Raw genomic sequence first — 16,555 nt, 5'->3', positions numbered from 1 at the left:
GCAAGAAAAATTAACAGAGATGTTGATTTCCATGATACATTTGTGCTGTGTACACAATCTACAGTATCTTGAAAAATATCCAGCCACAACTCTTTTCATATTTTACTGTCTGAGTTCCTAAATTTAAAATATATTGAGCTGTGCCGGAGGGGATGGTCATCAGCTTGGAGGTTTGACAGACTCGGAGTCCGCTGTGGTCAGGTCGCTTTTGGTGTGTGCTGCGTCTGCAAGGCTGGGTTCGACGGAGCTTTCATTATGTGCTGCATTTGCGAGGCTGAGTCGGGCGGCGCCATGGAAGTCCATAGCGGGGGTATTCCCTTCTGCCGCCGGCGTGGGATGGCGAGTCTGTCCGGACCCTGGGGACTTGTGGAAATTGTGTGGTGATTTATTTTGAACTTATAGTCCTTTAACATCTTTGGACTATTTTTACTGCGCCCATGGTCTGTTTTTTTTTTATCAATTATGCTATTGTTTGCACTGTTATAACTATATGTTGTAACTATGTGGTTTTGTGCAGGTCTTGTAGCTTTAGTTTTTGGTCTTGTTTGTCTGGTGGATATGGAGCTCCTTTCTGGGGAACACGCTAAGATGGTAGCGCGATATTAATACGCAGCAGCCTCTCCAGACTCTGGATTGGGGATTGCCAAACGTTATGTGGATTTTCTGGTGTAGTCTGTTTCGTCATATGCTTTTGTGATATCATTCTGGAGGAACGTTGTCTCATTTTTTAACTGCATTGCATATGTGGTTTCTAAATGACAATAAACTGAATCTGAATCTGAAGACATTGTGCATCATGTCAAATCAAAAGAAATTCCAAACCCTGCCAGCAATTTACTAAAAATTAAAAACCAAAATTGTGAGGCTGAAGTATTTATCCCCTTTGTAATTACTACACTAATTTTCCTCAGTAGCAATACATTACCTTACTAACTCACCCAATTTGTTGATGTAGAAAATTGAAGGATCACCTGTTTTCCATGAATTCTTAAGACTACTGTAAACACTCCCTCTCTCTGTAAAGTCCAGGAGCACGGTAGATTTTCAACAGGTCAAACAAAAATGAAGTCAAGGAAATGGGGAAGGGTACAAGACCATCTCAAAAGCTCTAAACATACCTCAGAGTTCGTACCTCATTCTGTCTTGGTCAGGCCTCCCCTCTAAAAATTCAGTCACCAGAGAAGAATGGCACTTACAAGAGAGGGTACCATAATGCCAACAGTTACTGAGCAAGCTGCAGAAGTCTGTGCCTACAACTGGAGATGAAGCTCATGGCTCCGTAACCTCCAAGGTTTTACACAAAAAGGGTATTTAAAGAAGAGTGACAAGGAAGAAACCACAGCTAAGAAAAAAATCCTGCTCGAAAAGACTTTGCAAAGCATCACTCAGAAGATACTGTAAAGAAGTGGAAGAAAGTCTTGTGGTCAAATGAAACTAAAGTGGAACTTTTATGCCTCAACACTAAGTATTATGTGTGGCATAAATCTAATACTGCACATCAGCCAAGTAACACCATCCTCACTGTAAAGTATGGTGGAAATAGCATCATGCTATAGGGATGTTTGTCAGCAGAAGGTACTAGAAATCTGGTCAGGATTGATGGGAAGATGAGCACTGCTAAATACAGAGAGATCCTGGATAAAAATCTGCTAGCCACTGCCAGAAAGCTTAAACTGGGGAGGAAGTTCTCCTTTCAGTAGGACAATGACTCAAAGCACACTGCCAGAGCAACTACAGAGTTGCTTCAAATGCATAAAATTGATGTCTTTGATGTCTAATCAGAGTCCTGATCTTATCCCAATCAAATATCTCTGGCAAGACCTCAAGGTTGCTGTCCACTGCCCGTCCTCAACCTGGCATAGTTTGAGCAATTTTGCAAGGAGGAATGGACAAATCTTGTGCAAAGCTAACAGAGACTTATTCAAAGAGACTACAGGCTGTAACAGCTGCAAGAGGTGGTTCGACTAAGAACCGAGCAAAGTGGGATGAATACTTTTGAAGTGCCGACATTTCAGTTTTTGAATTTTTAGGCTTTCATGTGTAACCCTCTCATCAGACTCGTATACAAACCTGGCTAGTTAGCTAACTCTGTTAACAGCCATGTGACTCAGCGGTGAAAAGGCCACCTTTTCATAAGCAATATACTTCTAGGGTCAGTGTGATTTGGGGTTCAACCAAACAGGAAAGTTGGGATGTTCCAAATATGGAACATTGGTTGTAGCAAATACTGTGCAAAGTTATCCTTTGCTGAAAATTAACAGTCTGTACACCGGCATAAAATTACAAAGGAAATATATTTACCAAATTTTCAATTTTAAGAGTTACAGAAAAAGAAAAATTAAAGGCGTCATTAAAGTCCATTGGAGCTAATTTCTGGAATAGTCAAATGTATTGCACGCACTGAACTCACATTCTGTGTGAAGGAAACCAGCCACAGTTTGAACTTCCCTCGAAGACCATCTCGGATGAACTGGCTCTCTCAAGAGATCTGCCACTTCCTTCTTGGAGCCATTCATCTGCACAAAGCACATCTTTCAACCAGGTCTCTCCTTCAAACTGCATTCTGTGGCATATTCCCACTTGGGAGCTCCCACCAAAGACCCCAAATCAGACTACTGTCCTTCAGAAATCTGATCCCACCCAGCTCTCCCAAATCTTCCACTGGACAAAAAGTTACAAATGGCTGACACAACATTCCCAGGTTGGACAACATGGCTCCACATCTTCAGCTGAAGCCAAAACACTATTACTAACAGGACCTATTGTCTCAGCTTGCTCCTGCCCCACTGAACTCATTTCTGCATACCTTGACACAGTCTTATCCCCCCTTGTTCAATCTCTTCCCACTTATGTTCGTGACACTTCTCATGCTTTGAATTTTTTCAATGATTTTAAGTTCCCTGGCCCCCACTACCTTATTTTCACCATGGACGTCCAGTCCCTACATCCCCCACCTAGATGGTCTCAAAGCTGTTCGCTTTTTTTTTGGATTCCAGACCTAACCAAATCCCCTCTACCACAACTCTCCTCCATCTAGCGGAATTAGTTCTTACTCTCAATAATTTCTCCTTTGGCTCCTCCCACTTCCTCCAAACCAGGGGTGTAGCCATGGGCACCCATATGGGTCCCAGTTATGCCTGCCTTTTTGTTGGCTTTGTGGAACAGTCCATGTTCCAAGGCTATACCAGTATTCATCCCCCTCTTTTCCTTTGCTACATCGACGACTGCATTGGCGCTGCCTCTTGCACACGTGCTGAGCTCGTTGACTTCATTAACTTTGCCTCCAACTTTCACCCTGCCCTCAAATTTACCTGGTCCATTTCCAACACCTCCCTCCCCTTTCTTGATCTTTCTGTCTCCATCTCTGGAGATGGCCTATCTACTGATACCTACTATAAACCTACAGACTCTCACAGCTACCTGGACTATTCCTCTTCCCACCCTGTCTCTTGCAAAAAGGCTATGCCCTTCTCACAATTCCTCCGTCTCCACCGCATCTGCTCTCAGGATGAGGCTTTTCTTTCCAGGACGAAGGAGATATCTTCCTTTTTTTAAGCAAAGGGGCATCCCTTCGTCCACCATCAGCTCTGCCCTCAAACGCATCTCTCCCATTTCCCGCACATCTGCCCTCACCCCATCCACCCGCCACCCCACTCGGGATAGGGTTCCCCTTGTCCTTACCTACCAACCCACCAGCCTGCAGGTCCAACATATAATTCTCCGTATCTTCCGCCACCTCCAACGGGATCCCACTACCAAACACATTTTTCCCTCCCCCTCCTCTTTCTGCTTTTCACGGGGATCACTCCCTACGCGACTCCCTTGTCCACTCATCCCCCCCATCCCTTCTCACTGATCTCCCTCCTGGCACTTATCCTTGTAAACGGAACAAGTGCTACACCTGCCCTTACAATTCCTCCCTCACCACCATTCAGGGCCCCAGACAGTCCTTCCAGGTGAGGCGACACTTCACCTGTGAGTCGGCTGGTGTGGTATACTGCGTCCGATGCTCCCGGTGTGGCCTTTTATATATTGGCGAGACCCGACACAGACTGGGAGACAGTTTCGTGGAACATCTACGCTCGGTCCACCAGAAAAAGCAGAATCTCCCAGTGGCCACATATTTTAATTCCGTGTCCCATTCCCATTCTGATATGTCTATCCATGGCCTCCTCTATTGTCAAAATGAATCCAAACTCAGGTTGGAGAAACAACACCTTATATACCGACTGGGTAGCCTCCAACCTGATGGCATGAACATTGATTTCTCTAACTTCCGTTAATGCCCCTCCTCCCCTTCTTACCCCATCCCTGACATATTTAGTTGTTTGCCTGTTCTCCATCTCACTCTGGTGCTCCCCCCTTTCTTTCTCCTGAGGCCTCCCGTCCCATGATCCTTTCCCTTCTCCAGCTCTGTATCACTTTCGCCAATCATCTTTCCAGCTCTTAGCTTCATCCCACCCCCTCCGGTCTACTCCTATCATTTCGCATTTCCCCCTCCCCCTTCTACTTTCAAATCTTTTACTATCTTTCCTTTCGGTTAGTCCTGACGAAGAGTCTCGGCCTGAAACGTCAACATCGCTTCTCCCTATAGATGCTGCCTAGCCTGCTGTGTTCCACCAGCATTTTGTGTGTGTTGTTGTTTGAATTTCCAGCATCTGCAGATTTCCTCGTGTTTACTAACAGGACACATTGCTTTTGCCTAAAACTGCTACAATAAAAATATCTCACAGCATAGCAGTGGAAATCTTAACCACAGCATGCTCTACATTTTTTCCATTTTTTGGGCTCTACTGCAAAAAAAAAGCAGCAAGTCATTCACAAATTAAAATTCTCAGTTAAATTGATCAAAATCCCTGGTTGTAATACTAATGTAAACAAATGATTGGGGGCTGAATACTTTTTCAAGGCACTGTATTGGTAGTTATCAAGCAATGCCTGTCATGGTGCAACTATAAAAGTTAGTGAGGGTCAAAGTGGACACAACAATTTTGTTTAACTTCTCGAGGAAGTAGAGGAACTAGTGTGCCTCCTTGGCCATGGCTGGATCAGGACAGGCAATTGGTGACTTTCATTCCTAGGAACATGAAGCTCTCAGCCCTAGCACCAATTAAAATAACAGTTTCTAATAAAGCGTTCATAATTTTCTTCTTATTAGGTCTCAATAGTGCCTGGTGCAGTTACAGTAAGACTTTTATACTTCACCACCCCCCTTGAAATAAGGGCCAGCATTCCAATAATCTTTTCTCATAGCTGCTACATCTGTGCAGTAGCTTTATTCATGGATTAGATACCTCAAATTCCTGTGCTGCAGCTTTCTGCATTTTTCTTCATTTAAATACTGTTCTTTTGTTCCTCCTTCCAAATTTAACTTTATATTTTTCATCCTACATCCCAGTTGCCTATATTTTGTCCACTCACTTATCAATATCTCCCTGCAAATTATTTTTATCAATTTGCCTTGTCTATTATTATTTTTTTTCAGTCATCTGCAAAGCTGTTCATTGAATATTAAAGGCTTGCTGGAAGTAAGGGTATACATTAGAAAAGCTGTTGTCACAGCACTGATTTCTGTGGGAACACTACTGGTCAGTGGTTGCCGACCTGAAAATGATCCCTTACCCTAGTCACTGCTTCCTGATCATTAGCTAATCCTATATCTATGCAGTATGTTATACTCAACCTTTTGGGCATTTGTTATGACTTAATCTTGTTGAACACTTTCTGAAAGTTTATATCTACCGATTCCTTTCTATTCGCCCTTTCTCAAACTTTCTCTGAAAGCAATAAAACTTGTCCGACGTTATTTTTGCTGACATGAAGCTACACAAATGATTCTTCAAATATAGTAGAGTCAAGGAATAATTATCAACATTCAAGATTAAATTCTAAACACAAGAAATACTGTGGATGCTAGCTATCCAAAGCAAACACACACAAAATGCTGAAGGAACTCAGCATCTGTAGAAATGAACAGTCAACATTACAGGCTGGTACCCTTCTTCAGAAAGGGGGAAGACACTAGAATAAAAAGGTTGGGGAGAAGGAGGATAGTTGGATGGTGATAGGTGAAGCCAGGTGGGTAGGAAAGGTAAAGAGCTGGAGAGGAAGGAATCTAATAGGAGAGGACTGTGGACCATAAGAGAAAAGGAAGGAGGAGAGGACCCAGGGAGAGGTAAGAAGAGGTAAGAGGCCAGAATGGGAAATAGAAGAGGAAAGGGGGAGGGAAAAAGTGTTTTTTTTTAAACCAGAAGGAGTAATCAATATTCATGCCATCAGGTTGGAGGCTACCCTGACGGAATAAGGTGTTGCTCCTCCTCCCTGACAGTGGCCTCATGGTGGCACGACAGGAAGCCATAAACCAACATGTCAGAATGAGAATGGGAATTGGAATTAAAATGTTTGGCTGCCAGGAAGTTCCGCTTTTGGCAAATGGAGTGGAGGTACTCAACAAAGTGGTGTTTCAGTTTATGACAGTTCTCACCAATGCAGAGGAGGCTTGCACTGCAAGCTTGCTGGATACAATAGACAACCCCAGCAGAATTGCAGGTGAAATGCTGCCTCACCTGGAAGCACTGTTTAAGATCCTGAATGGAAATGAGGGAGTGGGTGTGTGGGCAGCTGTAGCATTTAGGCTGCTTGCAGGGATAAATGCTAGGAGGGAGATCAATGGGGTAGAGGAATGGAAAGGAAAACACAGAGGGAGTGATCCCTGTGAAAAGTAGAGAATGGGGTTAGGTAAAGACATGCTTGGTGGTAGGATCCCTTTGGAGATGGTGGAAGTTGCAGAGAATGGTGTGTTGGATTAGAGGCTCATGGGGTGGTAGATAAGGACAAGAAGAACTCCAACAGTTAAGGTGGCAGGAAGACAGATTGAGCACAGATGTCTGGGAAATGGAGGAGGGTGTGGGTGAGGGCAGCATCAATGGTGGAGGAAGGGAAACCCCATTCTTTGAAAGAGGTGGACATTTCTGATGTTCTGGAAAGGAAAGCCTCATCCTGGGAACAGATGCAGTGGAGGTGAAGAAACTGAGAAAAGGGAGTAGAATTTTTACAGGAGTCAGGGTGGGAAGCAGTACAGTGAAGATAACCATGGGAACTGGTATATTTATAAAAGATGTTGATTGACAGTTTGTCTCCAGAGATGGAGACAGAGAGATCAAGGAAGGGGAGGGAGATGGTAGAAATGGACCAAGACAATTTAAGGGCAGGGTGGAAGTTGGAGGTAAAGTTGTTTAAATTGACGAGCTCAGCATGGGGTGTATGAGGCCGCACCAATGCAGTCAACAATATAGCAGAGGAAAAGTTGGGGAAGCTTGGAACACGGACTGTGGCCAACAAAAAGGTAGGCACAGCTGGGGCTTATGGGAGGAGCCAGAGGAGAAACGGTTGAGTATGAGAACTAGTTCTGCAGATGGAGAATGGTGGTGGAGGGGAATGCAATCAAATAAATTGCACGGTTGCTGAAGAATACAAATGTGGAGAAACGCAACAGAATACTTCGCAACCCTCCATCACTATCAACCAGGTCCTGACTCACCAAAAGTTACAATGGCAATAACGATCTGATGGTTGCCATTTTATCACTATTAATCTCCACATCTCACGAAGTGAATGGAAATTATTTCCATCCACTTCATGAGATGTACAGATTAATTGTTACCTGAAAGTCTGCATTTTGGATCATACTAGCACTAACAACTCAGTTAACAGGCACTTTTCCATGTAAAAATCAAAATCTATGTTAAAGTATAGTGAATGTCAGCAAAAATTTAGAAACAACGGAATTATTGTACAGAAGGCACACATCAAGTTTTATGTTTTTAGTAAGGGTTGGCTAATTAGTTCTATTTGCCAGCTTCTTCCCTGAAGTCTGAACATCATCTTTCTTCAAGTACTGAATCAATTCATTTTGAAATCACGATTCTGTTACCTTTCAGGCACAGCAATCAAGATCATAACTCATTTCTTCAAAAGCATTTCACCCTCTCCCTCACCCTCAATTATTTCAAAGGTATTCTCCAGCACTTTCTGCATTTGCTGATGACTTTTAAAAAAAATTTACATGACATGCATTCTTAAGTTTAAGCACTCCTATCAAGTCCCCTCTTAAATTTCTTTGTACAAAGAACAAACAGTTCCTCCATCTATTCATGAAACCAACACTCTTTACTTTTGGAATCATTTAAGTATTTTTCCAGTCCTTTCTCTAGCAAGTTTCCAGATATAGAAGGAAAACCCCCAGTTCTGGCTAAGCCAGATCTTTGCAAAAGGTTGAACAAGACTTCCTTGTTTTTGTAATCCAGGCTTTCATACAGGCATACTCCATTTAGTGCAAGTATGTTTGTATCAGTCATTCTGGCTCTGAACACATCATTCCCAGTATAACTAAAAGTTTCTAAAATCTCACAATATTCACCATCACCAAACTTCAGAATCAATTCTGTGCAAAATATTTTGCTGCAATTCTCCTATATGCAAATATAAATTGATCTGACTTATCTTGATTTTTCTTCATGCAGTTTGACTTGGGTCAAAGTTGGATTCCACCTATTGCATGGGTGAAGAATGAAGCTGAAATTACCGCAGGCTAAATAAATAAGCTCTCCAGAAGATGAGCTCTGCAACATCCTTTCATCTCCAAAACACTGCATAACACACACAAAACGCTGAAGGAACTCAGAAGGTCAGGCAGCATCTATGGAGAAGAATGAAAAGTTGAAGTTTTGTGCCAAGACCCTTCATTAGGACTGGAACGAGGAAGAAGCCAGAATAAGTGGAGGGAAGGAAAGGAGTACCAGCTGGAAGGTGATACGTGAAATCAGGTGATGGGGAAGGTGGGTGGGTGGGAGAGAGGAGATGAACTAAGATGGAAAAGAGATAAAGGGCTGAAAAAGGAACCTGATAGGGGAAGAGAATGGACCATGGGAGGAAGGGAAGGAGGAGGACCACCAGATGGAGGTGATAGGCAAGTGAGAAGAGAAGGGCTAAGAGGGGAATGGAAAAGAGGGAGAGAGAAATTACAGGAGGTTGAAGAAATCAATTTTCCTGTTATTAGGCTGGACGCTATCAAAAGAGAATATGAGATGCTGCTCCTCCAATTTGAGAAACTGGGAAATCCTCCCTGTTGCAGAAGGTGCTCAACAAAGCAGTCCCCCAATCTATGTTGTGTTTCACTGATGAGGACAAGGGCGCACCAGGACCACCAGATACAGTAGGTGACCCAAGCATTCTTGCAGGTGAAATGTAGAGTTACCTCAACTGGAAAGACTGCTTGGGACCTGAATGATAGTGGGAGAGAAGGTGAATGCATTTGTTCCTTTTGCAGGAATAACTGTTCGGAGGGAGATCAGTGGCATGGAGTGAATGGTTAGAGATAGCAACACTTGTAGAAAGTGGAGAGTGGGTAGGAGGACCCCGCTGAAAATGTCAGAAGTTGCGGAGAATAATGTGCTAAATGTGAAGGCTCATGGGGTGGCGGGTAAGGACAAGAGGAACTTTACCCCTGTTAGGGCAATAGGAAGATGGGGTGAGGGTGGATGTCTGGGAAATAGAGATGAAGGTGAGGACAACATCAACAGTAAAGGAAGGGAAACCCCATTCTTTGAAGAAGGAGAACATCTCAGATGTTCTGGAAAGGAAAGCCTCATCCGGAGAACAGATGTGGTGGAAACAGAGTAACTGAGAAAAGGTAATGGCATTTTTAGAAGTGACAGAGTGGGAAGAGGTATAGTTATGATAACTGTAAAGACCACCTCACCTGCCTATTACCTCCCTCTGATGCCCCTCCACCTTCCCTTTCTTCCATGGCACACTTTCCCATCAGATTCCTTCTTTTTTAGCCCTTTACATTTCCCACCTATCACCTCCCAGTTTCTTATTTTGTTCCACCTACCCCCACCCACCCCCAAAACCTGGTTTCATTTATCAAAGAAAATACTGGAGAAACTTAACACATCAGACAGCATCTATGGAAAGGAATAGAGTCGACATTTTGGGCCAAGACCCTGTGTTCATTTATCTCCTTCCAGCTGGTATTCCTTCCCCTTTCCCTCCACCCCCCCCACCTTTTTTATTCTGATTTCGTCCCCTTTCCAGTCTCAATGAAGGGCCTTGGCCCAAAATGTTAACTCTTTATTCCTCCAGCATTTCACATGTTACGCTGAATTTCCTACATTTGCAGAACTCTGCTGCTTCTTGGAATTTGTTCACCCACAAACATCAATTTTAAGAAATTATGGCCATTTCAATTCATCATCTTTGTGTTTGTCAACTCCTGCACTGTTTCAATGAGGCTCAAAGCCTGAGGAGCACCACTTCATCTTTCTACTAGTTTTTGGGTCTCCATATTGAATTCTCCAACTTCAGATAAATCACTTTTCTTTCTGTCTGTATTAGATCTGCCATTATTGCCTGTCATTATTTTTCAATAGTGCGCATTATGCAAAGAAGCTTCATATGATCTCAACAGCTGCATTACGCCACACCAAGTCATCTGGTCTCACCTATTTCTCCCCCCCCCCCACCAATTACTCTGTCATTTTCCTGCTACATAAAACTCCCCAGCCCTGAAGCATTCCACAGATTGTGTCTTACCTGTTGACTGTTGCCAACATTTTCTGTTTTATTTCACATTTCCAATATCTATAATTATGTTTTACTAATTCACTAAATAAATTACCAATTCAGTTCACACAGCAGCATGGCATTTCTGAATCTCATGTTTCAACAAGCTTGAAAATAAATAACTCAATGCGCAAAACAAAATTAAAATGGAAAATGAAAGAAAGAAAGAAAGAAAGAAAGAAAGAGGACCAGAGCTGACGGAACATTTGATTGATTGCTCTGTAAAATCAAACTGGGTTCACCTCTTGACTAATGAACTCCTAAACAACTTTGCATAGGAATCAAAAATGGTGATTGGTACGCAAATTGTTCCTTTTGTGGAAATTTGGGGAAAAAATGGCTGCTGTAGGAAAAAAATACACATATATAGTACCTCAGCTTACAAAGTCTCAAGCCTCAGGAAGCTGATTTGAATTGGGAGAGAGTCAATGTCATCTAATGGAAAATCAAAAAGTTATTGCCTTCTGATTTCAAGTATATAAAGTGTTCTGAAGCTGTATTTTTCTCCACAATATAAAATATCATTAAAAAACATAGGCAAATAAAAATGAAAATGCACCAGAGAAGTTATTTTTCATGCTTCCAACTTACAGGTACTCCTATTTTATTAGAATTTGTAGACTATCTCCAAGTGTTCCCAAAATAAAATTATATTAGATTTCATGCACGATGTTTCATTTAAAATGTTAAAAAATATTTTTTCTTATTCTATTATTGAATACCTGAAATCACACATTTACAAAGTATGCTGAGAAATTTATCATCTTTCTCTTGCAGAATGCTTAAAGACCATATTGAAAGATGAGATTCCAAATAAAAAAACTGATTGTTTTAAGAAATCAGGTTTCACTGACCATTTTCAAATTTTATAGAGAATAGCAAGAGCAGATTTTGAATCACCTGCCACAATCCTGGTGAAGACTGTATTTTTGTTAAGTAGCAACCTGTCCCAAAACATTTGCAGGACACTACTGGTGTTGACAGATTACAGTTCTTTCCCCACCACCCCCCCCCCCGCAACCCCCCACCACCTTTGTAGTTGACACACTGAAAAAATAATCCTTTTCAACTCTTGAATTTTAAATTAGATGTTACCTGATAGCCCAACGATAAATAGTATTCCAAACGAAGGAAATAATTTTGCAAGCAGTCACATTTATTATGGAACTAAATTAATATAAGGAAATAATACATCTACTCAAAAATTATTTCCCCCAAAAAGCTATTACGATATCTTCAATATGCTGGAAGAAAAGTATATTTCAGTCAAAGGTGGAGTGCTTCATTTAAAGATGTTGCTAAACTTGGTCAGTCACTGAGAAATTCTAAATGACAATAAGAAAAATTGATTTGCTGTTTTATTAGGATACTTTACTTAAACAATATTTTATAAAAACATAACTTTCAAAATTTGGAACTTCTGGCTGAAGGATCTGGAGGTAAACAAATAGTATTAACTACCTGCACAATTTTGTTTAATTTCCTCTTCTGGCAAGCTACAACTGTCAATTTAAAGATGGTATATTAAATTCAAAGCTCCACAAATCATCAATTTATAGACTATTTTATAGAAGAAATTTATCATTGCAAACTATTAAAAATTGCAACAAAATATAGATAAATTAAAATTAAACTTTCAGGGTATTATCTTCTACATAAATTATAAAAATTGACAGTCCCAATTTTCAAAACAGGGCCAATATCATTAAGATGTAAAGATAGCAATATGTTCTACCAGACTTACTCACTGCATTCACTATGTGTTAAATCTAGCCACAGCGAGATTAGGCAAAAAGATTCGACTCCGGACAATTATTTATTTCTACTAGATAGTGCACCTTCCTGTAAAATAGTTTGATTTACCTTTCATAGATATTTAATAAAATGGGTATACATTCCACAGCAATTTCATTCATCTCGCGTTAGACTAATATCCTTAATTTCGTCTACTTCCATTTCGAAATAAAATATATCTGAGCTTTGAGTCGACAAGTTGCAATGAAACAGCACGAAAATACAGCAAATGTACAATATCATAACTATAAATTGGAAAAACCGTTAGCAACCTGCGCCTAGATTTTAGTCCAAATAACCATTTCTAGCTGTTCTAAATATAAAACATAAACTTAGATTTTAAAAACACATTTGGATTTGAAACAAAATCATGTAATCCCTTTCATTAATAAGACAACAGCATTTCATATCCATCTTATGGGTTAATGCATAGAGACACTGAGAAGTCGCCCAAATTCATGTTTTTTATCATCTTTCAAAGCAACAACGCTGATGGGTATGACTAATGGATGCTGTATAGAAACATTAAGATGATTTTTTATTAAACATTCGAATCTTTGTAACATTCTATCTGTGCACAGATGGTGAAGCCGGGCTTTACTATTATTTTGTACCGTGTCACATTTCATTTCGTATAGTGTACACTACCTGATAATATCATCGTTGTGACCAAGGAAAAATTTTTGTGTGTGTTCTCTGGTGTTGTACACAATTCCCACTCCGGCAACGAAGTAGACCACCTCCTTGGCAGCCGTGTAGTATAGATTATTCCGGCATTGGTGACCTCGGTAACCATAAACCCATTCTAACCGCAACTGGCATTTCGGTGCAGTTCTATCAGCCATTTCTTTTTCTTCCTATGTGTTTCTCCCGTCCCTCTCACCGCCCCAAGAAGACTGCTCCAAATAACGCTTGCAAGAACAGGTGTGCGGGTGGGGGGCCGTTTTGAAAATGATGCTCTTTAACTCAAAATTGCCTCTCCCAGCGGCATACTAACTGCCGGTGATGTCAGCTGAATGCAGCACCCGGCGGCCGACACTGAAGGACAGAGCAGGAGAGGACTGCGCGCTGGTAACCAGGTGGAAGAAGGGCTTAGTAACAACGCAAACGGTCGCTGACGTGGCGCGCAGTGGCGTCACTGTGCGCGGTGAGAACCGCTTCTCTTTGTCAGGGCATAATGAGCGCACTGAATCCGGAGAATAACGTTTTCATTTTGAATTACTTCAGCGTCTGCTGTCCATCCCGTCTGTCAGAATTTAAGATGCACCTGAAGGCAACAAAATGATGAGGGGACCATTGCAGGGGATGATGATGATGCTCGGAGTTCAGATTTTTTCCCAGCTAATGAAAACCTCAATCCACCTGCCCACCTTTTATGATGCAGAATGATAAAACTTGTGCTTAGGCAAAAACATTTAGGTGTGATTTGCATCGGGTTTGCAACTTTGGTCAAAATATATTGGGGAATCTCCCTGTAGGAGTTTTAAATGCTAGGCAGCTGTTCATGGATTTTCTTCCTTAAGCTTATTCATGATTTATAAGGATATGTATGGGAGAGGCAGTGAAGGATTGCCTCTGTTTGTTATTTTTTAAAAAAATGTGCTTCCATTCGCCTGTATAGTCCATGTGGAAATCTCTGAAGGAAGTTGTAACTGGCTTTGAATGTGAATTATTGCTGAGTCATTTGAAAAACCATCTCCAAGTAAACACATCTTCAGATTGATTTTGATTGTTCGTTAGAAAATACAGAAAAATCACTGGGCATGGTAACCTTATCTCCACAAAATTGTAAATATAATCCAAAGCACGTGATTGTTATGAAAGAACAATTACTATAAACTGTGCGTGTGAGAGAGAGAGAGAGAGAGAGAGAGAGAGACACACACAGAGAAAAGGGAAACTAGTTCTGAAGTAGGGAATGAATGTACATATGGTGGACTTTTAAATTAAACATAATGTGAATATTATGGGGCATGCAGTACTCAGACATTCTTAACCCAGAGTGGCCTGTATGGGCAGAATCCACATGAGAATAATTGTGTTTTGATTATCTCTGGCAATCAGTGTGTTATTGGTGGGTTCTATTATGATGTATCTAGTAGAACTGATGCCTGGCAGCTGCAGAGACCTGGTTTCATTCCTAACTTTTGGTGCCATCTGTGTGAAGTTTGCATATACTTGCTGTGACCAAGTCTGTTTACTCTGTGCCAGTTTGTACTTGAATACTGTGTCCATGCCAGAAGATTATTTTAATTCTATTACTATTGTTGACAGTCAGTACATTGTATGTGCAAAGTATTTTATCTAAGAAAAATTAAACCCAGAATCTTCTTGACAGAAAAGGAAACAGTCTTCTATGTTTCATTCACCCCTCCCCATTAATATTTACTACAGTTCATTTCTCAGTGTTTCTGCTTATCCTTTTGAGCTATGCACTTTGAAATATTCATAATTGCAGCAAATCATAAACATGAGAAATTCTGCAGATACTGGAAATCCAAAGCAACATACACATAAATGCAGGAGAAACTCAGCACATCCAGCAGCTCTATTGAAATGAATAAACATTTTGTGCCAAGGCCCTTTTTCAGGACTGGCAAGGAAGGGGAAAGATACCAGAATAAAAAGGTGTGGGAGGGGAAGGAGGTTAAACTAGAAGGGGATAGGTGAAGCCAGGTAGGTAGGAAAGGTAAAGGCGTGGAGGAAGGAATATGATAGGAGTGGAGAGTGGACCATAGGAGAAAGGAAAGGAGGAGTGGACCAGGGGAGATTCAAATGCTGCCTGCTGCCACACTCTTGGATTTAATGCAAGATTGGAAATAAAGGTGAAGCTTTATAAATACATAGAATTCAAAGGTCAAAGTAAATTTATTATCAAAGTATAAATATGTCACCATATACAAATCTTCTTTTGGGCATACTCAGCAAATCTATAGAATACTAACAATAACAGGATCAATGAAATAGCAACCAGAGTGCAGAAGACAACAAAATGCAAATATAGATAGTTATCACCCTTTATTGAAGAGTCTGATGGTTAAGGAGTAGTAACTATACTTGAACCAGGTGATGTAAATCCAGAGGCTCTTGTACCTTCTACCTGAAGACAGCAGTGAGAAGAGAGCATGGCCTGGGTGGTGGGGATCTCTGATGATACCCAAATCTCTTACTATCTTTCCTTTCAGTTAGTCCTGACAAAGGGTCTCAGCCTGAAACGTCAACAGTGTTTCTCCCTATAGATGCTGCCTGGCCTGCTGCGTTCCACCAGCATTTTGTGTGTGTTGCTTGAATTTCCAGCATCTGCAGATTTCCTCATGTCACCTGCTACGTTTTATGTTTTCAAATTGGATATCCCCCATCAGATCATTCTTTCATATTTTTCAGAAAAAGTTCAAGGTATCTTTATTACTAAATTACATAGATGTCACTATATACTATCTTGAGGCTCATTTTCTTAAGGGCATTCACAGTAAATACAAATAAACATAATAGAATCAATGAAAAAACCACACACTGCAGAGACAAACAACCAGTGTGCAAGAGATCACAAACTGTGCAAATACAAAAAAGAAAACAATAAAGAAGTAAACAATAAATATTGAGAACATGAGCTTTGAAGTCTTTAAAAGTGGGTCAATAGGTTGTGGAGTAAGTTCAGTGTTGGACTGAGTGAAGTTACCCCCTCTGGTCAAGGGCCTGATAGTTGAGGGTAATAACTTTGGGATCTTGGCATTGCTGTCAAGATCAGCATTTATTGCCCATCCCTGTTTAACTCTGTGAAGATAAAGGTGAGCCATCTCTTGAACCACTGGTGAAAATATGATCACAGAATTGACAAGAAAAGGATTTTGATCCAGTGATGATTGATGTTGGTCCTGGATGGTATCGAGGCTCTTGAGTGTAGATGGAGTAGCATTCTTTGAATCTAGTGCCATGTTTTCCATCTCATTCTTAACTTGCACAGTCTGATGGTGAAAAGGCTTTGTTGTGTCACTTATGGAAGGTTTCCTTCCTTTGGCCAGCTCTTGCATCTATGGCATGTATATTGCTGGTGAAGTTGAAGTTCTGGTCATTGGTAGCCTGTGTACTCTGAGGTGGTAAGATCAAAATAATTGAACTATCTCCTGCTGGAACT

The 16,555-nt window shown here is 41.1% G+C and overlaps 1 protein-coding gene across 2 annotated transcripts in view; it reads right to left on the bottom strand.

Annotated features, from left to right (window-relative positions):
* LOC132402888 (echinoderm microtubule-associated protein-like 6) overlaps positions 1-13,594 on the bottom strand; it is a 352,621-nt gene extending 339,027 nt beyond the window's left edge. For both annotated transcript variants that reach the window (XM_059985945.1, XM_059985944.1), the window contains exon 1: positions 13,069-13,594. In XM_059985945.1, the coding sequence (XP_059841928.1) occupies positions 13,069-13,265 (197 nt within the window). In that variant the 5' untranslated portion in view covers positions 13,266-13,594. The remainder of the gene's footprint in view (positions 1-13,068) is intronic.
* Positions 13,595-16,555: the final 2,961 nt, after the last annotated feature.

Source organism: Hypanus sabinus, chromosome 12, assembly GCF_030144855.1.
Source record: "Hypanus sabinus isolate sHypSab1 chromosome 12, sHypSab1.hap1, whole genome shotgun sequence".
Taxonomy (NCBI): Eukaryota; Metazoa; Chordata; class Chondrichthyes; order Myliobatiformes; family Dasyatidae; genus Hypanus; species Hypanus sabinus.
Note: the sequence above shows the minus strand (reverse complement) of the source record. Positions and strands in the feature narration are given on the sequence as shown.